We start from the raw sequence: 25,384 nt of genomic DNA on the forward strand, positions 1-25,384 counted from the left end.
ACTTTTTAAGTTATCTACGTCATTTCGATAACTTTTTTCAGTGTTACCAGTCGAGCCCTAAATTTGTCGTTTTCGTTAGTGCAATTTAGAAAAAGCTGTCTGGCAACTTTGACCGTACTGGCAGAAACAAAAAGTCATCTTCGAAGCGGCGTTTAGCATTTTCCGAATTTTATTCACGTTAAATCGTTATTAAACATTAACGCAAAGTAAGAATGTCTATTCTGGCATATAATGGTGGTTGCGTTGTTGCCATGCGTGGCAAGGACTGTGTGGCCATTGCAACGGATCATCGCTTTGGTGTGCAGGCACAGACCATTTCCACAGACTTCAAGAAGGTGTTTCACATTGCCCCTCGCATGTTCCTGGGACTAACTGGACTGCAGACGGATATATTGACGGTACGCGATCGTTTAATGTTCCGCAAAAATATATATGAAACAAAAGAGAATCGTGAAATGGCGCCCAAACCGTTCTCTGCCATGTTGTCCAGTTTCCTGTACGAGCATCGCTTTGGACCGTACTTCATTGAGCCTGTGGTTGCGGGTCTGGATCCCAAGACCATGAAACCGTTCATCTGTAATATGGATCTCATTGGTTGCCCCAATGAGCCCGATGACTTTGTGGTTGCGGGCACCTGTGCTGAGCAATTATACGGCATGTGCGAGACACTATGGCGCCCTGATCTGGAGCCGGATCAGCTGTTTGAGGTGATTGCCCAGTCTATGGTGAATGCTTTTGACCGTGACGCAATGAGTGGTTGGGGTGCCACCGTCTACATTATTGAAGCGGACAAGATTACAGAGCGATCGTTGAAGACTCGCATGGATTAGGTACATTTTGTAAAAAATATTCAACAAATCGTAACAAGAAAGAAACAAATAAAATTTGTAAGGTCCCAAACGATTGCTATTTATTATGCACATATCTAAAGTATTACTCGTCAGTGAACTCGATGCTTTTTAGAGCCATGGCTAATGAAGCCTCTTTGGTCTTTGCACCGCCAATGAATCCAGTGTGATGCACAAATATCAGGCCTTCAATACCCGCTATTTTACTCAGCTCTTCATCTCGTAGTCCGCGCCATGGTGTGGGCAAGAACTTGCGACCAAGATAGCTACTTGGCGTTACAGGAACGCCGGCAACACGCCAACTGGAGCCATCATTGAATACAACCAACTTGGGCACACCTTCGAGCTTATATTCCTTTTCCAAATCGAACAAATGTGCTTTCCAGGGGCAAAAGGTGTCCAGTAACAGAATTTCTCCACTAGGATGAATGGTTTTTGCCTGCTCCAAGGCCTTTCGCACATGATCCCGTGCAGCAATCCAGGAACAAGCAACTTCGATGACATTCTCGACAAACTCATTGCCCGCAATGGCCATGGCTTTATGGAACCGTTGATCCGTTTCAGAATTGGAGTCCTGCCACGATGGATTCAGCTTGCCAATGCGCGCCGAGAGATGCGTTGATATCTTATAGCGTGGCTCGCCACCCTCAAACATTTGGACACCATTGTCGATGGCATCGAGTTCGCTTATAAAATTGCGATAGATTTGCAGAAAAGCCAATTTCAAATTTGATGGCGATAATTGCACATTTCGTTCGCGTTTCAAAATACTTTGAATCACCCGTTCGCCATAATAACAGTAAATGAGGCCAGCACTGCTCAGTCTGCAATTAATTAATAATAATTATAAACTATTTAATTCATTCTTTCGATCATACAACTCACCTAATATCAAATTTCTCTGCGAATTCCGGCCGCAACGTGTTGAACGTATCCTGGAAAGTCAGTTGATGATGATCATACCATTTCTTGGCATGATCAAATTCACTTCCAACATCCACTATGATATCGCATTTCTCACGCAGTGCTTTATCATCACGACTGCGAAAAATATCAGAATTCTCGTATTCCGGCAACTGCTTTAACATAAAACAAGCAACAACCTCGTCACAGTGGAATGTGCCGTTGTGAGTTCCAATTGTGGGTGGCGTACTGCGCTTTGCCGGTGTTGGTTCTACATTTCCAGTGCTCATCCTAAGCTGGTTAATTTCGACAAAGTTTGTGAAGACTTTTGGTAAAAAACGCGGTAAGAATAATCGTGTTACCATCACTGTTGCCAACTTAGCTATTTTATAGCTACATCTGGCTATTTTCAGATTTCGTTTGCTAGAAAAATTTTAAAATGGTTATTAGCTCGAAACTTGTCAATTTAAATATATTTTCAGCAAAGTTTTTCTATTAATATTTTTGTTAAAACTGTGAAAAGTGCCTACAATAACAAATTTAGATGCTTTCCAGACAGAAACAGCTATTGCTCACCCTAAAAACTTGGCAGAAATGGTGTAGAAGGCTGCCATCTGGTCCAAAGATTGCCATTTTATCTTATTTCGAATTTTAAATTTTCGTCAAATTATAAATTTATTTCAAAGTTATTGCATTTTGAAATTTGCAATAACTGAATTTAAATTTCCAATGTAGCCACACGAGACCAATAACGCGTTCTAATTAATTCAGTATTTATAATTACCAGGTGTTCTGGTATATTTTAGGTATACAATTTAACGACGTTGCTCCTCATTAGCAATTGCTCCTCACTTACACATAGTTACACACTTCATGTAACTATTGTGAATTGATTTTTTGCATCTGGTAGCACTGTGGATTAAAAATGGGCGCTAAATTTAAAATGTAATTTTTGTAGCTATTTCAATTTGCTGATGCATTTATATTTAATTAAAGTGCACTAAAATGATGATTTATACTCTGAAAATATATTACATTAGCTAAAATAATAATGGTAAGCTCCGCTACGTCACAAAACACCATCTCCGCAACTCTGTACGTGCGTTGGTATTCTTCTGTGCAATTAACAGTTTGTAGCTAATTTGTTATACAAAAAACTTTATTGGTTCACATAATGCGATTTTTGGCCGGTATTCCAATATCTTACAGCTATTCAGTTCGCCGTGGAAGTTCAAGAGCGACGTATGGATATTCTTCACTTTTAAAAATCTAAAATCTAAAAAAAAATGGCGGAAGCTCGACTGCGTAGAAATATTAGTCGGCAAGCTCCCATGATGTACGTAAATAAGCACTTATATAAGATTACATTACTACAATAAACTGAAAGTCATGCCAAAATTGTCTATTGGCAATTAGGTACCTACAACATTACTACAAAAAATTTAACTGCGGGTGCTAGCTTATATAATCGGCTGCTGCCTTAAATTATTTAAATTTCGCATTTCCGTTAATTGTCCAGTGGGAAAATTTATCATTTTAAAAGTGTGATTGATAAAGCATCACACAATTAAAAAAACACACTGATTTTGTCTCAATAGCACACATGCTAATGCAAACATAAATCACAGCGAATGATCACGTGTGTGCCGTATCAAAAAACGTTTATTTGAAATTACTTGCATATTTGTTAAATATGTACGAATATACATGCTTATAGTGTTTTTTGTGTCTCCCATGACCATCGATTTGCATGCCAGTTTGAAAATTGACAGCGATTTGACACGTTTGTATAGAAAATATGTGTGTAAGGTGCAAATAAAAAAAGACAACAAAAAATGATGCACCTGGCTTGCAAGTTGCATGCAAACCCGTTTCAAACACTTTTGTAATTGGAAGCAAAGCGCAAAACATCTTTCTAATTCCGAAGGCAACGATGAGATTTTAATTTGGATAGTAATATTAGTCGATTTCTTTTTTTGATTTGGCATCTACATGTTAAAACAAATAACTGCACTAAACACCTTTAACATTTTAGCTATGCCCATATTTATCTCAAATTAGCAAAAGGGTATTAAAACTGAACTACCCAATAATTACTTAAAATAATGTGTCAATACAGATGCGACGCAGACCAAATAAGTAAGCAAGTTATTAAAAACGGAATGTTAATAACTTTTAGTTAAGTTTTACAGAAGTTACGAGTCAACTTCGCTTCCAGTTTACTGCTTTTTAGATCGAACTGTGTATGAGCTTTTAAATTAGATAGAATCCGGTTTAAATTTCTCGCGTTCGATGTCTCTTCTCTCTCTTTATAATAGCAATTGAATTCTTAACATGAAGTTTTATTTGTAGATAATTGACCATTTTGAATCTGTTAGTTTGCGTCAGTTTGGCAGCATTGTCTGTGGCTGTCACGTCAAAGCTGCGCTGCTTTGTTAAACAACAATAACATAATACATACTATATGTATGTGTATCTTTAGAAGTGGTTGTATGAAGAATGTGTTGTAATCGTAGCTTTAATTGATTTTATTTTTTTGATTCTATGTTTAAATGGGATAAGTTTCCGTCTATTTGCAGCGCTATACAACTGGTCAACTAATTTTTGGACAAGAAAAATCACATATTTTATTTTTTACTTTTATAAATAGCTTTCCCAGTGGATCTCAATAATAATTTTTTTTAACTTTATGGTATAATAAAAAATCAAGATATTTGTTTTGTTGTCAACACAATGGCTTGACTAACTGTATGAATTTACGAACAGTTTTGACATTTGCAGTTGCATGCATTGTACTTTTATAGCTGATCATAAAAGCAAACAACAAATCGCTCTAAAGTACTGCTGTAAGTGCAGCAAAAAAGCTGTCTTAGGTTTATACTAGTAACTAACTATCAAGGTGAATTAAATCTGATTCTTTTGTTGGAATCCCATTAATTAGAACTGCACAAGTCACAATAAAAGCTTTTCAGTGATAGCAATTACAATTTAAATTAAAGTGAAATAAATTGGATTTACATGTGGAGAGCTCTTTATATTTATACATTATATTTATTTATTCAGTTGTACAATTTTATCCTAACGTTTTCGAGTAATATTATGTTTATCTTATATTTAGTCAAAATATGCTTGTTCCTTATACTTATCCTTTTATATATTTTTTACATTCACGAGGCAATTTATTAAGTATCTTTCATTACTTTCATAGCACTTCAAGTGGATTAAATTCCTGCATGCCTGTACTTAGTATTAGAATTATACTAATACTAGAAAGTTTTGTGCACAAACTAGTTTCGTTAACCAATTCACAATAAGTGCGAGGCAAGCAGCGCTGCCGGCAGCATATGAGTATCGTCGACAGCTGCGACTGTAGAGAGTGAACGAGACTGCGGAATTGTTTTGTAAGCTGCGTTTGAAGCAAACATATTTGTTTTTGTTTTTATTTATTTTTATTTTGTATTTTTGCTTTTCGCGTTTGCTGTAACTGACGAGTCGAGTCGAGCTTCGGGCTCGTTTGGTTTTGGTTTTAGGTTTCCGTTTTCAGTTGGGTTTGACCGTGCGTCGCGTAAAGATGTTGGCTTAAAGCGAAGCGCACAAAATATCGGCGTGAATAAAGCGTTAAAATTAGAATATAACGGCACATTAAAAACAAGTGCAAAAAACTGTGAAATGTGTTACACCGATTGGAAACTTAATAATTTGAAATCAAAGTGTAACAGAAAAATATTAATTAAATTAAACTATGACAAATTTTATAACAGTTCAAAGGGTTCCAAAGAGTTTTGCTTCCTCTATTTGCATTGTGGCTTAAATATGTGACTTCAAGGTTTCTTTTGTAGTTAGAAGTATACTTACAATTCCGGTTGCGGATTATGACATTTGCATTTTGAATTCACTTTGCATTCCCGTTTGAGCACGTATGTACATACAATCATGTACTTTTGTCCAGGTCCGAATGATGGTCAATTTGTCGGTTCAAGTATCTGCAACTCTCCCTAAGACAATTTATACAAACAAAATACGCATCAGTTACAAACCAGTTTTGATAGTCAATAAGAGAAAATGTGAATATTGAGTAATTTTGCTCACTCTTCTTTCGATCACTTCAGATAGCGCCAACACCTCAGGGTTCGTGTCAACTGGTGCAAAGTACCATAAATAGCTATCAAAATATCCCGGCGGCTTTAGAAAGAAATGAAAAAAAAATATACAAAATACTTGAACCCGTGATTTACTCGAAGTTAACTGGTAAACATCTCCTAAATGGTTGCCTGCTCAAGATGGGTCACAATTAAGGTTGGCTTTCTTCCTGACCTATAAATTATTTACTTTATAGGATTCACTTAGAGAGTTCGAGATAGAGCTGGTTCTACAACCTGATTTTATTGTCCTAAGTACGACGAACTTGCGATATTAACAGGTTTAAAAAAAACAAACAACTGATTTAAGTATCACGCAATGTGCTGAGCTGCTGATATAATATATATACATACATATATGCAAATTTTCTTTGTTTCTCAAAAAAGTTACCGCTGTTTAATGACGCGCAGTGAAATGTATAAACAAAATTTGTATGGTATATTGCAAGTTTTCTTTAATTAATATCAAGTCTTAATTAATTAATTGATTCATATAATATTCAACGCCTACAAGCCTTAGAGCATTGAATTGGTAAAAAGAAATTAAGACAATTTAAACATATTAACACGTACTCGAAGCAATAAATTGTGTCAAAAAATTCGACGCTCCCAAGCGAATACTAAAATAAAACAAAAAAAAAAAAATATGCGAAAGAAAGTTAACAACATCAAGAGCATAATAACAATATCAGTGACGAACCCTTTTGAATTTTGAGTAATTAGCTCTCGAAAATACGACAAATCAAAATATTGCGTTAAGTTTGATGTGTTAAATTGGGGACATTAAGTTGAAGAAAATGTTATCTTTTTGGTTAGTTGTATGAAACAAAAAAAAAAAACAATCGTTAACAATAAAACAAAAACATAGAGAATATTTTTCAAACAAATCAAGTATACGCCACGATGTTCAATGGCAAGACAGCAGTGCCGCCTGAGAAAAATGGGTAAACATAGCTTATATAAAAACTTGAAAATTAATATAAAAAGTGAATAAGTAAAGATAATTATCTATGAATAATTATAATTGCTCTTTTTTATTATTATCATTGATAGCGCGCTGAACGACCGTCCATTATTTATGCAAAATGGTAACAACCGACGCATTTCCGGTGTCATCGATGTGGAAGTGAGCAACTTTCGACGGGCCCTGCCACAGTTTCTAGCTGTTAGTATTAAGAACATATTGCTATTCGGTAAATAAATTGTAATACTTTAATTTGGAATGTATTTAAAGTTATATCCAAAATTTGTAAGCAAGCTATGAAGTTGGATAGCTTAAGAAATTTTGAAATTTTTTTTTTCAATACGATAAAATATTGAAACTTTGGTTAGAACAAATTTAAATTATTCTGAAAACTACTGACTTCATTCCTTGCCTTTGGGAACTAGACAAACTATGGCGAACCTAATGATAAATCTCTTCATTTTCCTTTATAGGTTATGGCATGACTTTGGGCTTCCCCACAATTGTAATACCCGCCATACAGGGCGGCGAAGGACGCAGCGATTCTCACAATGGCGAAATAGTGCTTAACAAAGACGAAATATCATGGTTCAGTAAGTTAAGGTCAGCAAAATTTAAAAAATTATATTATTAAAATTTTAAATTTTGCAAAGGTTCGATTAATTTAATCTGCGTACCGCTGGGTTGCCTCTTCTCGGGCCTACTAACTCAACCGCTGGGCAAGCGTCGAGCTATGCAGGTGCGTATTCCCTAAAAAACTTGATTAAACAATTGAACAGGTGTTTTATAAAAATATTTAGCTTTTAACGGTCTTTTATTTCATAACTATACAAACTTGTAGTCCGGTTTTAACCAAATTTGAAAGAATGTATACCATTGTACACACAATTTGTGGGAGATATCTCAAGAATAAAAAATGTTGTCATAGTATACTTTGATTCTCGACCATAAAACTATTTGATTAAGTAATTTGATCCGTCGCGAACAACGTATAAATTATCTGATGTGAAAAACGGATCTAAATATAATCAACGTAGCTTTTCAACTGAGTTAAAATTGAATGGAAACTTACTGATCAAGAATATTAATACTGCTTACCGCTCCTTAATGCGTTACTCGTTTTATTGCCTTCACTAAAAAGTTAAAATATTGTAGCTACATCTGGATAACATACCTATCACCAATAATAACATTGACATACTGAACTGGAAAACCAAACAAAGTCATTTCATGCGATTTGTGGGATGCGGTATTCCGCGTGATCTCTTGTTATTATTATGTATCCACAAATATGAATGAATCTGTATCTGTATCGTTTTGTGGTATCACTTTCAGTTTGTCAACCTGCCCATACTGGCTGCATGGCTAATGTTTCACTTTTCAACGCGCACGGAGCATCTGTATGCAGCTTTATGCTTGGCTGGTCTTGGCGGCGGTTTGATGGAGGCACCAGTAAGTGATCATAATAAGCTAACAATAAGCTAACCCACAATCAGCTAGACAACTAACAAGCTAACCAACTTAACAATTAATTGTATATTTTGTGGCATATCTGAAGTCGACCTTGCCGAATGCAATCTATCCGATTTGTAATTCTTCCCCTGTCACCCTTTTGCCGTGAGAAACAAATTTTTTTAAGCTCAACGTGACTCATAAAATCAAATTAGTCAAACATCTTCTTATATACTATTGCTGTATTTCAATCTATTCTCCTAAAAAGTCCCATTCAGTTAGTTCATTGTAAACACAGAAAAAATGTGTACTTTTTCTCAACTATTCAATTGATTTGTGCCGATTAGCACAAAATTTACATATTTCCCAGAAAATCTTTATTTAATTACGGATTTCCTTTTTAAGTCGTTTTATATCTGTTGGACAAACAAATATTCGAATGTTAAAAACAGGGAATATTGCCAGGAAACACGTTAACCGAAACCTACTGTTACGTTACATAAATTTTTTATTAGAACCGAAAAGTTTCGGTTACGGTTACGGTTTCGGTAAATATTTTTAAAAATAATTTATTGTTTTCTACATGTACTATACATAGTTAAGCTTAATATTAAAAAAAACCTTAAAATGTAAGTTAGGCTTATCTTGATAAAACATGCATTAAATGTAAAATGTACATATTTGTTAATAGGTATGTTTTTGATTTAATTAACCATAATGTGATTAAACCTTAAGGCTTTGAGTACATGTTGCACAAAATGGCTCGCAGAATGTTAATCAAAATTAACTTAATGAACTCCTACCTACGTGCTTATAATGGAAAAATGTAAAAATATCTTAACTAACGAAACTTGCATCTTTATTGATCCAATCACTTACTAAGAGTATCTTTAGATACTCGGGGCTTTAGATATGTAATATGATCTTTGATCCAGTTGCTAAAAAGTATCTTATTCCTATTATGTATATATGCAACGCTTGTACGTGTTTTTTAACAAAAAAAAAAAAAACAAAGAAAAATAGTAGTAAATGTCAGATGCTCTTAACCTTTTGCAGGTGCTCACATATGTGGCTGAGATCACAGAACCAAAGTATCGGGGCATCTTGTCAGCACTTGGAACCACGTGTGTGATCACAGGCGTTTTTGTGCAGTTCATACTTGGCTCTCTGATGGATTGGAGGAGTGTGGCAGCTGTGAGTGCAGCCTTTCCGGTGTTAACTATTGTGATGCTGTGCTTTGTGCCCGAGAGTCCCATTTGGCTGATACGGGAGCATCGTTTCCACGAGGCGGTTAAATCACTGCAATGGTTACGTGGTTGGGTCCCGGAGCACATGATTGAAGCGGAGTTCAATCAGCTGTACGATGAGCTCATCACACAAAAGGCCATCGAGGAGGCTTCCGATGGAGGAGCAACGTCACCAAGTCTGTGCAGCAGGCTTAAGAGGCGTCTGCGCATGTGGCGTAAGCGCACATTTTTGGCACCATTCCTGCTGGTCTCCTTCACCTTCTTTACGGGTCACTTTTCCGGTAAGACGCCGCTGCAAACGTACGCCGTACAGATCTTTCATACGCTGAAGGCTCCCATGAATAAATACCATGCCACCATACTGCTTGGAGTGGCAGAGATGATATCCACTATACTGGGTGTAATCCTGATACATTTTACGGGCAAGCGGCCATTGGTTCTGGTATCCACAGTGGGCACAGGACTTTGCTTCCTCGGCACAGCGACATATGCCCATTTTCTTAACGAAGTGCCTGGTTTTGGGGTTAACAATGTGGTGATCAATGCCTCGGCGATTGTTCCCAAGGAGAGCATCATATCGCAGGCAAACATATCAAAAATATTCGAGAATCAACGCCAGGATGAGCAGCAACAGAAGCAACAACAGTTGACGACCATGTGGCCAGAGCTGGAGTTGGAGTTGGACACAACAGAGTCATGGAATCGTAGCAAACGTGAGCTGGACACCACCTTACAGCCAATAGAGGAACAGGAACTGGAGATCACAACGTTGCTGCCAGTTCCGGCTGCAATTCCAGCATCAACAGTTCGTAGCGAACTGATGCCCTCGAAGCCGCCAATAGTGGAGGATCTGCTGCTGACAGTTCCCAAGCAGGAGACCAACTATTTAGTCTGGGTGCCTCTGATACTCTTGCTGCTGTCAGCCTTCTTCTCGCATCTGGGCATACGCATGATACCCTGGGTACTCATTGGCGAGGTCTTTCCCGCTGACATACGCAGCAGCGCTTCAGGATTTTCCGGTGGCGTTGGTTATGTCTTTGGCTTTTTGGCCAATAAACTTTTCCTTTTCATGCTGACGACATTGACGTTGCCGGGCACATTTGCTTTCTATGCCACCGTCGCCTTCATTGGCACCATTGTCCTCTACTTTACTCTCCCCGAGACCGAGGGTCGCACACTGGGCGTAAGTCAAGACACACACATTAATCCATAGATTGTTATTCATATTTCATACAAATTTGTTGCAGGAAATCGAGGCACATTTCTCAAAGAAATCGGACATGAATCTACTGCGCAAGCAGCCATCACCAAAAGAAATCGAAAAGCAACAGCAACCGAATCAGTCCAATGCTATACACCTGGATAACCTACAGAACCTCCATGTGCCGATCAGCTCGCAACAGCAATCAAAGATAATCCATCTGCAGCAAAGCGACTTTGCGCCTCAAACAAACCGTTCTCTCAGCGGTACCGCCAATCTCGCCTTCGAGGAAAGCAGTAATACTACGCATCTATAATTAGAGTACTTTAGACACATTTGTAATTTGCAACTTTCACCCTTTCACTTAACTACTTGACAATCCAGTGATATTTATAAGCAACAAAGCAATACAATACCAAAAAATTTAATTTGAATTGAACCTTTTTTTCATATCATGTCTTAAGTGTTACAAGCTTATGCAATTTGGTCACTTACACTGATTGGCAACTTTCAGAGAAAAACAAAGATATTTCTGGCTGGAAAGCATACGAAAAGTAACTGAAATGCGATGCTGAACCGCGATCGTTTAGTTAGCCGAAAACTTGATATAGCGATGTAATGGTTTTTAGACCTTAAATCACACTAAGTAGGACCTCCCAGTTTCCCTTAGTTACCTTACAATGAATTACTAATGCTTAAAAGAAACAAAAGCCAATTCTTTAATATATTTAATGGTAAACTTAAATACGAAAGTGTACAAAGGACATTTGAATAATTTATTCAGATTTGAATTATACTAATATACATTCATGCGTGATTCTTTACACAATTTCGTACAGTTTTTGTCCAGGCTTGACACTTTCATTGAACAGACAGGTAAAATAAAAAGCCTTATCCTTGCCAGACCCTTGAACTAACATGCCGCAGCCGACATACATAACATTTTTATTAATTAAATTTGCTAATGCATAGTCCTTAATTGAAGCACTTGTTGGAAAACTAGTTACGAACGTTGGCTCTACAGTGGCAGAATGATTAAACCATAAGTCTCTGATCACATGCACCACAAAAGAGCTCGCGGACATTGTAACCGCCTCAGATTTCAATGAACTCCTCCCAACATTTAAAAAACGTGCCGTGTTTGCACATTCACTGACTTTGTCGTCATTGCAGAAGTTTGTTATCCGCATCGCCAGAATGGAGAGTTCATGATCCCAGCTTACCTTGGGCAAGGGCTTGGCTCGTGGTAAATTTTTAAAGTACGCTGGCTTAGATAAAAGATTTCGCAGATTGTTAAAAAGATCAGTGATTGAAATTTTTAATTTATCCATGTTAACGCCTTCCCGTGGTTTCATACACTGTGGTCCCCACTTGATAAGCGATTGATTAATTGATTGTATTGAATTGATTAATATGATTGAAATAATCTTTTTAACTTACAAACGGATTCTTACAGGCGATGTGGTTCACACCTGGCGGACAAAGTCCTCTGCGGCAATAGTCCTCCGGTGGACTAGGCGTACGCAATTCCCCACGCATTATATATCGTGGCCTTTTTGTCCTAAACATTGCTTCATTGAAGGATGTCGCATACAAGTATAACATGCTCATTATAATTGAAAACTGTAGGAATATCTTAACTAACGAAACTTGCATCTTTAGTGTTTCAATCACTTACTAAGAGTATTTTTAGATAAACGGCGACAATCCTTGTTAGATATGCAATTCGATCCATGTTCCACGTGCTGAAAATTATTTAATTGGCGGCACTAATTTTTAATGAAAGAGTTTCTCTATAAGCTACTTTTATTATCAAAGCTGCGGGCTGGCTCTGAACCGAACTCTCAGGTTTTATGTAACACACTGCACCCATTTAAAAATCGCAAATATAAGCCTTCACCGAATCTGTTCGTCTTTATAATCGCTTTGATCGGTCTACAATGTGGTAAAGACTCCAATGTTCGAATTTTACTGGCAAAGATGATATCAACCATACTGGGCCGTTGGTTGTGGTATCTATAGTGAGCACAGGTCTGTGATTCCCCGGCACAGCGACCTATACGATGCGACGAAGTATCCGGTATTGGGGTCAACAATGGTGGTGATTAATGCCTTGACAAGAGCTTTCGACTTGTAACGTATTTATGTTTAAAGCATGCTTAAGTATAATTTTGTATAACACATTTTTTCATATATATAGATATTAATATGCATATACAGGACAAACCGTCACAGAGTAAAATTGTTCAACTTTAAGTTTCGTCATCCTGGAGCTCCAGGAACTGCGTGCAAACATCGCGACTGCATTCGCCCTTGTTATTGAATAGGAATTTATAGTAATGACCATCAGCGCAAATGGCTAAAAACGGAAAGAAAAAAAAAAAAATTAAATATTAGTCTGTTATTAAATGTGTGTGTGTGTTTGTGAACTTACCCACAACCGAATTGGAATCGGCGCCAAAGGCACATATACAGCGAGGTCCTTGTGGTATGGAGAATTTCACAAAGCTCCATTGACTTGAGAAATACTTGGGTAAAATCGGAAGCGATGATTGCTGCTGCTTGTTGCCCTCCAAATTGAAGACGTGTATGGTGCCATGATCAGAGGCCACAACAATCATAGTCGATTGATGATTGAAATTAATGCAAAATATGTTGGCATGATTGCTGCCACGTCGCAGCTCTGACACCTTTTTCCCGTTCTCCGTATCGAATATGCGTATAAGTGTGCCCTTTTCACCGGCGGTTGCCAATCGGGTGCCCTGCAAATTTAATGCAATGCAACTTATTGCCGCCTCATGAGCAATCACCTCCAATGGTGCACGCTCCGTATTGGCAAGATCAACGATTTGTACATGACCGGTTCGTCGACCCGGGAATGCAAGTAGACTTTTATTGCTATGTGGACATAGCACACATAGTCCGTTCGGATTGGCGCTTGTCTCAAACACATGCAACTGTTGTGGCTGCTGTGTGAATGTGTACACCTTGATTACACCCTCGAGCACAACGACAATTCGATCCCGTCTCAGGCGAACAGCGCGCACCGGCTGATTAAAGTCCAATGAAATGGCCGGCGACTTCTTTAAATCGTCCCAGACAATCACTTTATTGGGCGGATACAGGGGTCGAATACCTCCACCAACAAGCGCCAGATAATTGCAGCGAAAGAGCATTTCCACATGGCTGAGACCACCTGTAAAGTGCAAAAACAATGCAAAAGTGAAATATTGTAATTGGAACGTGGAAATAGTCACTCATTGTTAATATGTGACCATACATGAAATATTTCAATAAGCACATTTCTTTTTCAAAATTCACATCAAAAACGAGAGCGTGGAAGACTACAGCAAAACTAGACTATTTTAAACATTAACGGTCGCTTTGATAATCAATAATAACATCTCTAATCTTAACGTTTGTACAACATTAATCACTGTTCGATAACAAATTCATCTCACTGAGACCAATAAAGAAGAACTGCATTTAAGTGAATGTCTGTATATAGAAATATTTATAATAGAGGCTGTGCAATATAATTAAAACTTCATGCAAATACGTGTAAATTTACATATATTAATTTGATAACAGGTTGAGTGCTGCTTGCTGTCAACAAACAGATTTACATGCATGCTAATACATATATTGAATACACATTTTTTGTAAATCAAATATTGCTTATTCATATAACTATAATAAATTTAAATAAATTGTAAAAGAATAAGTATAGTAAATCATATTTAGAGAATTTTTTGAAAGTTGTGCGATAAATATGCAGGCAGACAGCAAGTAAATAGCTTTACACACACAAACGCACACACTCACCTTCAGGAAAGTATTGACGTTCCTTTTCCTTCAGCGGATCGCAATTGTACACCCGAAATCCGGTATCTGTGGCACAGGCAAAGCATCCTGCGGCGCAATTAGATTATTAATCATCCCATTGAATTAATATATAGTATATTAAAAACACGTTGAATATTCATGTTATTGAATATGTAAACAACAAACAAAGTACATACATATATTATACATACCCTGGTCCTGGTTAAAGCCAGCATAGAGCAGGCCGTTTCCGTACGGATTTTGATCCGTTAAATTCATATTTAATTGTTCGAACTCACTTCCTCAATTCTTTACAATTTGTTCACGCCTTTTTAACACCCAAATTTTTATCTGCGTGATGATTCTATTTATTTTTTGTACATTTGTACCAGGGCTGCTGAAGGTTGCCCATCCAATAAAATTTCCGATCTGGTTCGATTGTTTTTACCTAAAAAAAATACGTACATTTCCGAAAAAAGGTATTCTAAATTCTTGAACAATTTTTCAAATTTTTTTTAAGCTAGTTTTTTAAATTTTTGCCGAATTTTGGTAGAAATTTCACGATTTTTAATATGTTTTAATTAAATTAAATTTTGAAACTTTATCCTCGAGGGCTGACAAACTTCAAACCTTCATTAAAATGTTTACCTTAATTTTGTCTAATTTCGTATTCTAAATTTTCATCACAGTTATTCAATTTTTATTGAGTTATTGGATTTTTTTGTACATTTGTACCAGCGCTGTCATCTACAAGTAATCCCGTCTGTTATTAAAATACCAGTTAAATAAAAGGGCGAAGCGCGCAATTTAAATATTTTATTAAGCAAATGATAAGAATCATTAACTTTAAATCACTCAATTTTAATTTAAAATTCTAACTTCAAAAATGTCCTAAAGATGCTTATTTTTCCCAAAAATATACTTTTGGAATTCCAAGCTCTGGCAACATTCAAATAAACGTTGACTTTTCTTCTACCATGTGGCAGCGCCTTGATTAAATGCAACTCTAATATGCAATAATCGAAGCGTTGTGAATTTACTTTTTTTTTTAGAATTTCCGAATTTATACTGATGTATTTGTTGTATTCAATGCCCTAGGAATTAAAAGCAGTAATATGGATTGCACAGATCTAAATGCTTTCGAAGATGACAACAACATTGAGCCTTGTCGTGCGTGTGGCATTTTTTTCATATCAGATGATGCTATTATTCAGCCAATATTTACAAAAGTTGGAGCCGGCGAAAATTGCATTGGAAACATGCCAGAAATAGTGAAACTTATGAACGAATGGAGCCTTCAGGTCAGTGTGAAAATAGTTTGAGAGATTGCATTTTAATACATTCAAAATTGCAGGTGGAAGAGAATGACGGACGACCTCAGAACATGTGCAGATCCTGCATAGCTGAGTTCCAGAAAATTCTTAAGTTCAAGCGAAGCTGCTTGGAGACGCAGGAACAATTCAATGTCCTTGATTACAAACGAGCTCACAATGGTATTATAATTAAGAAGGAAATTGAGCCAGAGCAGACATTTTGCGGATTCATTTATCTCGATACAGACGATGAAGATGGTAGTGAAGAAGACGGCAGTAGACGAGTCTGTGCTCCCTTGGATATACCACATGTGCCCATTAAGCTGGAGCACACAGCTCGAGTACCACAAGATCCACCATATCAGACAGCAGCAGATCAAGTTGCCAATAATCTGCCAGAGGAGGCGACATTTTCCCAAGTCAAGCCACAGGACTTGGCCGTTGAAAATGGCTTAAGTTCCACACTATTTGAGAGTTCGCATAATGAGAGCCAAGATAGTGAAGATGAAGTCATAAAATTTACTTATGACGATGACTGCGATGGCGAAGAGCTAACCACGTTGCCAACGCCAACTCAGGAGGATGGTGTCTACTGCAAGCTATGCGGACATGCGTCTCTCACCCAGGAGAAGCACACGGAGCACATGAATCGTATGCATATGCTTAAGGATTGCGAGTGTCATATATGCGGTAAGAAGTTCACTAATGCCCACGAATCCCGTTTACGCTTCCATATGAAATGGCACAAGCTGCAAAAGCATCTCAAGTGTCCTATCTGCGGCTTCTTCTGCAACTCCAAGGATACACTCAAGGAGCACAAGCTCGCGGTGCACACACGGGCCAAGTGTGAATTCTGTGGCAAACGTAAGTTGCTTTCAAGCTGCTCTATCCCAAATAATTAATTTCTTTTTTTATTCTTCAATTGACAGAAATGAAGCAGCAGCAGCTGCAAGCGCACTTAAATCGGCATCTTAAAGGTAAATCTAATCGATAGTATAACAATTGGGGTATTCCTGAAACAGATTTTGGCATATCAGTTCACTTTACGACACTGCACACTGATTTGAATAGGGAAACTGGAAAATACTGAAAAAAAAAGTGTGAAAACATAATTACTCTAAGACTTTTAAATAGTATATTGATTGCAGAATAGTATTTTTTTAGACTCAATTCTTGTCTAATCTGTTTCATGCTTTAGCTTTGTCACATTAAAAGATTTAATAAATTTATCTATCTAAATCTTTTAGCCTGATCAGATTTCCCACACCTTTTTTATGAAGTAGCTGTGAACAACCGAACGCGAAATCTAAAGCTAATCTATATGTGTTTCAGGATTATCCCATGTTTACATGTAACTAATTGTGGATTTATTTTGTATCTTTATCTGTTCAGAACGCGAAGAGGAGCTGGCGCTCAAGTTAAGATCCATGCAGACTACAGAAACGGTGGAAACGACAAACACAATCCAAGAATCTTGCTTAATACAGTGCGCCTTTTGCGAGCTCACCTTTAACGATGCCGAGCAGCTGGAAGGTCATGTCCGGGAGACGCACACAACATCGCCAGCGGCGGCGTCTCCAGTGGAGCCCGATCCAGATCCTGAGCTGCATGAAATTGTTGATGTGTCAACAATTTTTCCAGACACTTTCAGCACGCTACTCTCCAGCACAAATCCAATTCAAGATAGTTCCAATATCAGCATACATTCCGACACATCGAATCGTCACAGCGTGGTCATGTACAAGTGTCCGTTTTGTGCTAAATCATTCAATTTGAAGATCAAGCTAAATCGTCATCTTCAGCTGCATACTAAGGACTCGTTTTGAGACACAGTTCAACTGGACAGGAAGCACCCACAGAAGCCATGCCAATACAATATGATATAATTGTTAAAGTTAATTTCATCTTTTCCCTCGCTCTAAACTGCAATCGTTGAAGCGGTGCAGTAAATAAAACGAATATAGCTATAAGTTTTGGTACAATTCGACTCATTATGTTTGTTTCGATGATATAATATTAGATTTCCAATAAATTCATCAATTCATCTAATTTATAAGAAGCAAAATATTTATGTTAAACTTTTTGCTTAAATTACTAATATATATATAAAGTTATATGTATAAATGATAATGTTAAATCCAAACAACTGATAAAGTAAACAACGTAGTTAACAAGCCTCTGCCTCCTCTGCCTCTACCTCTTCCTCCTTCGTCTTCGATTCCTGCTCTTTGCATCTAATTGCCATGACCTCCACTTGCCGTTTTAAGCACAGCTGTGGGCAACAATTTGGTGTTCAATGTTGCTGTGGTTGTTGCCACATTATTCAATTTAACGCCGCTGTTGACGGCAACTGTTGATGCCGACGACGACATGGGTATCACTTTCATGCTGGACAGTGGTTTTAAGTTGACGCCCTGCAGTCCGGGTGAGAAGAACAATTGCCCTCCATTGCCCTGGACAGCAAATACAAGATTATTGGCAGGTGTTGCAGTTGTTGTCACTGCTGTTGCTGTTGTTGTCGTGGATGCAACATTGCTGGTAGCCAGCAGCACATTCTTGCCAAGACGCAACGTCTGTGCCGCTCCTGCGTTAATGAGCAGCGTTTTGGGTGAACTCGCAATTCCGCTCGATGTGCTGGGCAGGCTATTACTGCTGGTTGTTGTGCTATTGGTGTTGTTGTTGCTGCTGCTGCTTGTGGCCAGTCGGAGCAGCTGGTTGCCCATGATGACAGTCTGAACGGGTGCACCTGCCGCATTGCGCGCTGGAATGGTCTGTAACACAAATTCAAATGACATTTAATTGAGTTCTCAAATTGGATATTCTTCTAAACACTTACCGCTCCCTGAATTTTCATCGTTTGACCTCCAATTACAATACTTTGTGGCGTTGTCTTCATGGCGCCTGTGGCCAGCGTTGTCGCCGCCGTCGTTTGTGTAGTTGCCCCCGAATTGCTGCCCAGTTTCAGGGTCTTGGCATGCAGCAGCAACGGCTTACCAGGTACAACTGTTGTCTTACCAATGATCTTTGGCACCATTGTCGTAGCATGTCCGGTGGTCACAATCCGCGCCGTCGCTGGCAGCTGCTTGGACAGCTGCTGCTGTGTTTGACCATTGGGCGACATCGTGATGACATTGCCAGTGGCTGTCGATGTGGCCAGCTGGATGATGTTGTTGCTGCCAGCGGTTAACAGTTTACCCGGCATTGATTTCTGCAACAAACTGTCCAGTGTTATTATGTGACCGCCTTGTGTCGTGACTGTGGGCGTGGCACCGGATGTTGTTGTCGTTGACACTGGCGTTGTCCGTATGATTCGCGTTGTTGTCTGCGAGGCAGCAGCTGCTGTTGCCGCCGGCTGCTTGAAGCTTTGCAGCACAATCCGCTGCTGCTGCGGCGAGAGATTCGCGGTGGCCAACGGCTTGGCCTGACCCGGCATGCTGCTGAGTATTTTGGGCGCCGCTTTTGGCAGCGCCTGGAACACAATATTTTTGTTCGACGATATTGCCGTGTTGCCTGCAGACGAAAGAAATTCAAATAAATTAATAATGTGCATAAATTGAAGCGCGCTCCCAGAAACACACACACACGCACTGAAAAAGCGTAAGAGCTGCTTTGATCGAATGAGCGCGCTCTTTGTGATGTTTGTGTATAAAAGCTTTTGCATGCTCTCATCAGAAAGAGTGCGAGAGTTAGAGGCTGCGACGCGCGCTGCAGTCAGTGCCTAAACGTGTATGTGTGTGCGTAGGCAGAAGAGCAAGGGTAAAGAGAGCGCTCCTCCGTAAGGTAAGAAACGAGTAATTGGTAGAAATAGAGAGGCCTCCGTGAGCAGCTGCAACAGAATTACCCCGCTCTTTCACATGCTCTTGTCAAAAGAAGTGCGAGAGTGAGAGTCAGCAAAGAGCGCTGCAGTGCTGCCGAAGCGTGTATATGTGTGCGTGGGAGAGTGAAAGCTGAAGCAAGACAAAGAATTCATTCACAGCAGTCGGCAGTTGTACGCAAAGCGAAGTTGACCTGCGAATTGATTCATTCACCTACTATTTGTGGCTTATACTCATCTAAAGCTGTTATAGCATTTACTCTTATACTATTAAATTGATATCTTGACTTACCCACGAGTATCCGCTGTTGCTGTTGTTGATTCTGGGCGGGATTAGCTTGATTCGCCTTTTGCTTGAGCTGCTGCTGTTGCAGTTTTGCAAATGCCTGCGGGGACATCTTAACGATGGTGCCGCTTCCGGTGCCGCTTCCGACTGTGGCATTGACAATGGGACTGCCACCGATCGTTGCCTTGTTGTTGCTCACAATGGAGACGGCGCCAATCTTCTGATGCAACGGACGCACTGTGGTCTGAGCGAGCATGCGAGGTCCAAGGATTTGCACAGTGGATGCAGTCGGTTTAGTGGCAACTGTGTGTGGCAGCTGTACAACGGATGGCTTCGTTGCCACCGTGGTAGTTGATGATGCAGTGCCTCCTCCAGCTGGCAACAATCGTATAATATTTTTGGGCATTTGTTGTCGAACTGGCGATATCTTGTTTCCAATTGAATGCAGTTGTGGCTGCTGCTGCTGCTGCTGTTGCTCCAGTGGCACAATAAAGCTGCCACCAGTTGCTGATCCTACTGCTGCTCCTACTCCTGATCCAGCTGCAGATCCCAATGAGGAGGGTGTTTGTGAGGGGGAATTGATAACAATGGGCTTCTTGATAGCCAGCTTCTTGTTGGGCGTTGCTGCCACATGCACCGTTTGCAGACCACTTGGAGTGGACACCAAAATGGGCGTGGTATTGCGGGTTGAACTAAAGTTGTGTCCCAACTGCGGTTGTGGTTGTTGTTGTTGCTGCTTTGGTGAAGTTTTCATCAGTTGCACAGTTGCTGTGGCAGCGACTGAAGCTACTGAAGCTGTCGAGGATCTGTCCACAATAGTGACAACACCGCTACGCTGTGTGGACTTCAGCAGCGATTTCTGGTGGGGCATGACTGTAGTAGGAGTAGGAGTTGGAATTGAAGTTGCAGCTGGCGGTGTCCCGATATTGTTGGGAGGTATGTGATACTTGAGCGGCGGCACTGGCGGGCACTTGACCTGCAGCATCTGAGGATGCTTCTTAATAAGTGTACCAGTTGCAACTGGCGTTGGAGTTGGTGTTGGAGTGGCCACAACCAGAGCTGGCAGCTCTTGTCCCGCCTCGCCTGCTTCGTCCTTCTTTGGCTTGTTGTTATTGTGCCTGCGCTGTTGTTGCTTCTGCTTGACCATCGATTGATTCTGTCGATGCATCCGCTCAAAGTCCGCCTCATTGCGATTGCGATGCAAATAGATCCAGATCTTGCGGCGTGCATCATAGCGCACACATGGATCCACACCGCCATGCATCCGATCCAAGGCCCCGCTCACAATCGTCTGCAACACATTCTCCGCCGCCTGCCGATTGATGAACTGTGAGCACTTCAACAGCTCGGATATTTCCGAGCGTGTTCCCTCGCCGTTGGGCAGCCGGGCGGTGGCATCCCGCACTAGCGTCAATATGGTCACATACGGTGGTCGATCGTCCACCATGACAGCATGACCACGTGCCTTGTTCAGCGCCAGACTCTGCGTGTAGATGCCCTTGACGGGTCCGACGACACTCTCGTATCCGTGCATCCGGTACGTAAAGGGTCGATGTGGTTGCTCGAAGCGCAAACGCTCCTGTCGCTGGAACTCCAGCATTTCCTCCTGTGTCGCCACACGCACTGTCCAACTGGTGGGGCAACGGGGCGCGGGTGTGGGCGTGGCATCCACAGCAGCAATTAACGGGCTCAACTGTTGCTGTTGTTGTAGCAGCTGTTGTTGTTGCTGCTGTTGCAGTTGTTGTACTCCAATCTCCTCCTTGCGCCGCTGCAACCAATACTGACACAACGTTTGGAGACGCGCATCGGAATCCCGGCCAGCTCCAATCCATTGATAAATGCCCAACTGCGTCTTGTGCTCAATATACGGCACATATTCCGCTGGCAGCGTAACAAAGTCGCCGGACAGGAAGTTGACGGCGGATTGCAGCATCTGCGTCCAGTCGGCAGGCAATAGACGCAGCCAATCTGGCAAGCCCGACTGGCAACTCTCTGCCCTCCACTTGACCAGTTGCGTCTGCAGCTCCGGATAGGTTAATCGATGCTGTGGCGTCGCCACAAATTGATCCCGCAACAAGGAAAAGTAACAGGCATGGACACGTGGCGTTGATGTCGATGTTGCTGTTGTTGTTGGTGTGGATATCGATGGCGATGACGATGTCGTTGTTAGATCCCTGGTCGGACTGCCTGTGATATGTGCGCCAGCTTTGACCAGCGCTTTGGGTGAGCTGCTAATCACCGTTCGCGCCGCAAACGGTTCCAGTTTGGGCAACTCAACGATTCCTGTTGTGGGCGCAATTATCTTTACCGCCTCCACCCTCGCTCCTGCCACCGCCACCGCCCCCGCCTGCTCCTGCAGCTCTCGTTCCAGCTCCTCCTCGTCTGGCTCCAGGGCAGCGCGGCCGTACAGCTGCTGTGGCTCATCCGTAAGCAGTTCCGCCATTGGTTCCACTTTAGCTGCATTGCCGCCAATGGGAACCAAAGCCGGCAACTCATTAACACTATGATTCAAGCGCGCTGTGAGCGCCTTCGGTTTCCGTCCCGGCTTGAAGTTGCCCACGAACTGGGCTCGAGTGCAAATATCCCGCAGTCGAATGTCAGCCGTGTCAAAGTCCGGCAATTGCTAAAAATAAATACAATTATTATATTATTTATCGGTTTTTATTTATTCTAAAAAAAAAGACTGTGCCAGGAATCAAATTAGTTTACCAACCGGTATAAGTATCGATAATAGTGATGTGAGCAAGCAAGTGATGCAACATCGAATCTTAAAATCGACAATGGGAAATCGGTCTCAAAAAAGGCAAATTGAAATGTTTGGCATTCAAATTGAAACATTTATGTATTGAAAATATATTACATGCGACAATATTAGGAAAAAGTCCTGCTCGTATCTGCAATTGATTTTTGTTTGATAAGAAATTAATACAAATTATGATTACATGTAATATTATTTTTTTCAGTCAAATATTGTAAATTGATTACTGTCAGACTTTTAAAAATATTACTCAAAAGTAATCAGTATCATTGTTAAAACCCCATAAAATCTTTTACTTGTATCTTTCGTCCATGTCGTTGATTTTTTGATTTAAAAATAAAAACGAAAATCATCGTTATTTGTTACACCTGATGATTTTACAGCACTGTGGAACAAATCAAAACATGTCCAGCTTCCGATATATCGTCGCAACTATTTTTATTTGGCGACTTTTAAATTCGATTATTCAATAAATCGATCTTTTGCGTGGACAATACTAATTATTAATCAATAAAATTTTAATAATGATCAATGTAAACAAAGGAATGTCAAAATATTAAAACTTACTTTAACAGTTGTTTTAACACAGACAAAATTCATTTGTTTTTAGTTTTTTAAAACAGCTTGACCAAGTTGGTCTCATAATAATTTACATACATATATGTTCTAAGAACCAGAAGACACATAAGTAAAAAAAAAAGAAGAAAAGGGTAGTTACTTAAAAACAAAAAAAAATTTGAGTTTTTCTAAATTATGATTTAACTTTGAAGAATGACGGACAGTTGGAAATCTATTTTTTTTTCGATTTTGTTGGATTTTCTCGACATTCAATATAAAAAGGTAATACATTTGGACTTCACTTTATAAAATGACTGAGTAGGCCAGAAATTTTACAAATATTTGTATAGTAGGCTTTGAGCCTGTCTAAATTATTTTGTAACTTTGGAAGAATGACGGACAGTTGGAAATCTATTTTTTTTTTTTAGATTCTGTTGGATTTTTTTGCCATAAGTATACGAAAAATTACAAATTCCAGAATATCTTGATATTTTTATAAGTTGGTTGTACTCACCGGTTGCTGCAGTTTCCGTCGTTTGTAGTCTCTTAAGTATTTCTTGAAATTCCTCTCGTTGAGGGGCTGCATCTTATCCGCCTGCATGCTGCGCAGGACGAGTTCATCCTCGAGGCCAGGACGACGCTTGAAGAAGGTACTGTAAATGCATTTCTTGTCAGCCGCATTTGATGGTCGAGTGGTTGTATCCATTTTCAGCTGCTGCTCCTCTGCAATGATTGCCAACTGTGCCGCTTCCTCGTCGTGCTCATCAGCACTTATATCGCCGGGCTGCAGCTGCAGATCCCGTGTCAGCTCCACAAGCTCCTGGCAGTAGCGTTTACGTGCACGCTCCACACAGAACTTGTTCTCCCTGTGCAGAGTGGGCGTCTTCCGTTTACGTGAGCGTGACTGCACCTTAAACCTATCGAAGCCGGCGGCATTCGGCGGCGGTGCCATGGCATAGACCTGCTGCAGCATCTGTTCCCGGGAGAGAAACAACTCCTTGGCCAGACGACTGAGACGTTCAGCATGTTGGAAGCGACGTTCCCGCCGCTGTGATCGCTCAATGCTGAGACGCAGCTGGAGTACATCTGGTCGCAGACTGCCCTCCTCCAGCTGATGCTGCAGCCGGAGTAAAGGTGACTGTCCAAAGCGTTGGAGTCCACCATTAAAGAGTTGCAGCAAGGTGCGCTGCTGCTCAGCTGCTGCCTGCGGGGGACTGAGGAATGCGGCATAGCTGGGTAACAACGGCTGCAGTTGGGCCTGCATGTTGTTGGGCAACAGTTGCCAGGTCTCCACGGAGAAGAATTCGTGGAATATGCTCGCACTCTCGCAGAGACCACGAGGCAGCCGAAATAGGTGACTACTATTGAGCTGAGCCAACTCCAACTCGTCCGATTGCGTGGTGGTGCCATCATCCGTATCGGAATCCGTACGCATGTCCTGATCAGAGGCATCCTCGTCAGCATCCTCATCCCCGTCGTCGTCATCGTCGCTCGAGTTGGAGCTGCTGGAACTGCTTGCCGTTTTGCCGCTGCTACTGGAGGCGCTGCTGTTGCTGCTGCTGCAGTCGCTCAACTGGTTACCATTTTCATTGATGTTGTAAGACCCGCTGAGCTCCTCCTCCTCTTCCTCGAATTCCGGGTATAGCATGCTGCTGCTGTTATTGTTGTTGTTGCTGCTGTTCATTGCTTATTGAGCTTTATCCCCTTTTTACTCAATTAATGAATGCAACGTTGCCTCTCTTCGCACACTGGGCAAATTTTTTCTCTACACTAATTTATAATTTTTGTCTCTTCCGCTGCCTCGTTATATCAAACATATTTGCTGCTTGTTTTCCTCTTTTTTTTATTGCTTTTGCTTCTTCGTAGAGTTGTATTGAATCGTTCAGATTAAGTTCGTTTGAACTATTTACGAACTAAATCTCTGATTGTAGGTCATTTAGTTCAGTCGTTCAGTTCATTTGCTCACTTTAGCCAGTTTAGCTATTTTACAGCTAGTTCTAGTATTTTTACAATTTGATTGCTACAAAAATTCCGGGAATTTAACTATTTTCACCGATTCTTTTTTGATTAAAATGA

The 25,384-nt window shown here is 40.2% G+C and overlaps 7 protein-coding genes across 9 annotated transcripts; 3 read left to right on the forward strand and 4 right to left on the reverse strand.

Annotated features, from left to right (window-relative positions):
* The first annotated feature begins 114 nt into the window (after nucleotides 1–114).
* On the forward strand, nucleotides 115–900 carry LOC117790775 (proteasome subunit beta type-3). Its single transcript, XM_034630331.1, has one exon. It carries the CDS (start codon nucleotides 213–215, stop codon nucleotides 828–830), a length of 618 nt encoding a protein of 205 aa, XP_034486222.1. The 5' UTR covers nucleotides 115–212; the 3' UTR covers nucleotides 831–900.
* Nucleotides 885–2,121, reverse strand: LOC117790774 (UPF0160 protein C27H6.8). The gene is made up of 2 exons (XM_034630330.1): nucleotides 1,734–2,121; nucleotides 885–1,672 (listed from the first exon to the last, which is right to left on the reverse strand). The coding sequence occupies exons 1-2, from the start codon at nucleotides 2,114–2,116 to the stop codon at nucleotides 934–936; spliced, it is 1,122 nt and encodes a 373-aa protein (XP_034486221.1). The 5' UTR covers nucleotides 2,117–2,121; the 3' UTR covers nucleotides 885–933.
* Nucleotides 2,122–2,967: 846 nt separating this feature from the next.
* LOC117792756 (facilitated trehalose transporter Tret1) lies at nucleotides 2,968–11,188 on the forward strand. 3 transcript variants are annotated; one of them, XM_034633007.1, is made up of 8 exons: nucleotides 5,339–5,357; nucleotides 6,411–6,834; nucleotides 6,944–7,083; nucleotides 7,328–7,447; nucleotides 7,508–7,593; nucleotides 8,190–8,306; nucleotides 9,363–10,736; nucleotides 10,801–11,188. In XM_034633007.1, exons 2-8 carry the CDS (start codon nucleotides 6,794–6,796, stop codon nucleotides 11,068–11,070), a joined length of 2,148 nt encoding a protein of 715 aa, XP_034488898.1. In that variant the 5' UTR covers nucleotides 5,339–5,357; nucleotides 6,411–6,793; the 3' UTR covers nucleotides 11,071–11,188. The 3 variants fall into 3 exon arrangements, with proteins under 3 accessions (XP_034488896.1, XP_034488898.1, XP_034488899.1); XM_034633005.1 differs by lacking the exons at nucleotides 5,339–5,357; nucleotides 6,411–6,834 and adding an exon at nucleotides 2,968–3,087; XM_034633008.1 differs by lacking the exons at nucleotides 5,339–5,357; nucleotides 6,411–6,834 and having other exon boundaries at nucleotides 6,944–7,055.
* Nucleotides 11,189–11,509: 321 nt separating this feature from the next.
* On the reverse strand, nucleotides 11,510–12,763 carry LOC117792759 (venom allergen 3). Its single transcript, XM_034633011.1, has 2 exons — nucleotides 12,195–12,763; nucleotides 11,510–12,124 (listed from the first exon to the last, which is right to left on the reverse strand). Exons 1-2 carry the CDS (start codon nucleotides 12,408–12,410, stop codon nucleotides 11,576–11,578), a joined length of 765 nt encoding a protein of 254 aa, XP_034488902.1. The 5' UTR covers nucleotides 12,411–12,763; the 3' UTR covers nucleotides 11,510–11,575.
* Nucleotides 12,764–12,863: 100 nt separating this feature from the next.
* Nucleotides 12,864–14,990, reverse strand: LOC117792758 (WD repeat domain phosphoinositide-interacting protein 3). Its single transcript, XM_034633010.1, has 4 exons — nucleotides 14,792–14,990; nucleotides 14,580–14,666; nucleotides 13,189–13,950; nucleotides 12,864–13,113 (listed from the first exon to the last, which is right to left on the reverse strand). Exons 1-4 carry the CDS (start codon nucleotides 14,856–14,858, stop codon nucleotides 13,007–13,009), a joined length of 1,023 nt encoding a protein of 340 aa, XP_034488901.1. The 5' UTR covers nucleotides 14,859–14,990; the 3' UTR covers nucleotides 12,864–13,006.
* A 620-nt stretch (nucleotides 14,991–15,610) lies between these two features.
* LOC117792757 (zinc finger protein 891) lies at nucleotides 15,611–17,941 on the forward strand. Its single transcript, XM_034633009.1, has 4 exons — nucleotides 15,611–15,880; nucleotides 15,934–16,756; nucleotides 16,822–16,869; nucleotides 17,285–17,941. Exons 1-4 carry the CDS (start codon nucleotides 15,695–15,697, stop codon nucleotides 17,716–17,718), a joined length of 1,491 nt encoding a protein of 496 aa, XP_034488900.1. The 5' UTR covers nucleotides 15,611–15,694; the 3' UTR covers nucleotides 17,719–17,941.
* Nucleotides 17,864–25,264, reverse strand: LOC117792755 (nuclear factor related to kappa-B-binding protein). The gene is made up of 4 exons (XM_034633004.1): nucleotides 23,823–25,264; nucleotides 19,999–22,615; nucleotides 18,729–19,402; nucleotides 17,864–18,663 (listed from the first exon to the last, which is right to left on the reverse strand). Exons 1-4 carry the CDS (start codon nucleotides 24,990–24,992, stop codon nucleotides 18,127–18,129), a joined length of 4,998 nt encoding a protein of 1,665 aa, XP_034488895.1. The 5' UTR covers nucleotides 24,993–25,264; the 3' UTR covers nucleotides 17,864–18,126.
* Between the last annotated feature and the right edge of the window lie 120 nt (nucleotides 25,265–25,384).

This window comes from Drosophila innubila (assembly GCF_004354385.1).
Source record: "Drosophila innubila isolate TH190305 chromosome 3R unlocalized genomic scaffold, UK_Dinn_1.0 2_E_3R, whole genome shotgun sequence".
In the NCBI taxonomy this organism is placed as follows: domain Eukaryota; kingdom Metazoa; phylum Arthropoda; class Insecta; order Diptera; family Drosophilidae; genus Drosophila; species Drosophila innubila.

Excerpts from the sequence above, each read along its gene's own strand:
- LOC117792758 (XM_034633010.1), bottom strand. The coding sequence starts at position 14,858 with ATGAATTTAACGGATCAAAATCCGTACGGAAACGGCCTGCTCTATGCT. Across the intron at positions 13,951-14,579 it reads ACGTCAATACTTTCCTGAAG|GTGGTCTCAGCCATGTGGAA; the intron begins GTGAGTGTGTGC and ends TGCACTTTACAG. Across the intron at positions 13,114-13,188 it reads CGATTCCAATTCGGTTGTGG|CCATTTGCGCTGATGGTCAT; the intron begins GTAAGTTCACAA and ends TTCCGTTTTTAG.
- LOC117792756 (XM_034633005.1), top strand. The coding sequence starts at position 3,038 with ATGGCGGAAGCTCGACTGCGTAGAAATATTAGTCGGCAAGCTCCCATG. Across the intron at positions 7,594-8,189 it reads GCAAGCGTCGAGCTATGCAG|TTTGTCAACCTGCCCATACT; the intron begins GTGCGTATTCCC and ends TATCACTTTCAG. Across the intron at positions 10,737-10,800 it reads CCGAGGGTCGCACACTGGGC|GAAATCGAGGCACATTTCTC; the intron begins GTAAGTCAAGAC and ends AATTTGTTGCAG.
- LOC117790775 (XM_034630331.1), top strand. The coding sequence starts at position 213 with ATGTCTATTCTGGCATATAATGGTGGTTGCGTTGTTGCCATGCGTGGC.
- LOC117792757 (XM_034633009.1), top strand. The coding sequence starts at position 15,695 with ATGGATTGCACAGATCTAAATGCTTTCGAAGATGACAACAACATTGAG. Across the intron at positions 16,757-16,821 it reads GTGTGAATTCTGTGGCAAAC|AAATGAAGCAGCAGCAGCTG; the intron begins GTAAGTTGCTTT and ends TTCAATTGACAG. Across the intron at positions 16,870-17,284 it reads CTTAAATCGGCATCTTAAAG|AACGCGAAGAGGAGCTGGCG; the intron begins GTAAATCTAATC and ends TTATCTGTTCAG.
- LOC117790774 (XM_034630330.1), bottom strand. The coding sequence starts at position 2,116 with ATGGTAACACGATTATTCTTACCGCGTTTTTTACCAAAAGTCTTCACA. Across the intron at positions 1,673-1,733 it reads GCAGAGAAATTTGATATTAG|ACTGAGCAGTGCTGGCCTCA; the intron begins GTGAGTTGTATG and ends AATTAATTGCAG.
- LOC117792755 (XM_034633004.1), bottom strand. The coding sequence starts at position 24,992 with ATGAACAGCAGCAACAACAACAATAACAGCAGCAGCATGCTATACCCG. Across the intron at positions 22,616-23,822 it reads GACGGAAACTGCAGCAACCG|CAATTGCCGGACTTTGACAC; the intron begins GTGAGTACAACC and ends ATTTATTTTTAG. Across the intron at positions 18,664-18,728 it reads CGATGAAAATTCAGGGAGCG|ACCATTCCAGCGCGCAATGC; the intron begins GTAAGTGTTTAG and ends TTTGTGTTACAG.
- LOC117792759 (XM_034633011.1), bottom strand. The coding sequence starts at position 12,410 with ATGCAAGTTTCGTTAGTTAAGATATTCCTACAGTTTTCAATTATAATG. Across the intron at positions 12,125-12,194 it reads TCGCCTGTAAGAATCCGTTT|TGGGGACCACAGTGTATGAA; the intron begins GTAAGTTAAAAA and ends TCGCTTATCAAG.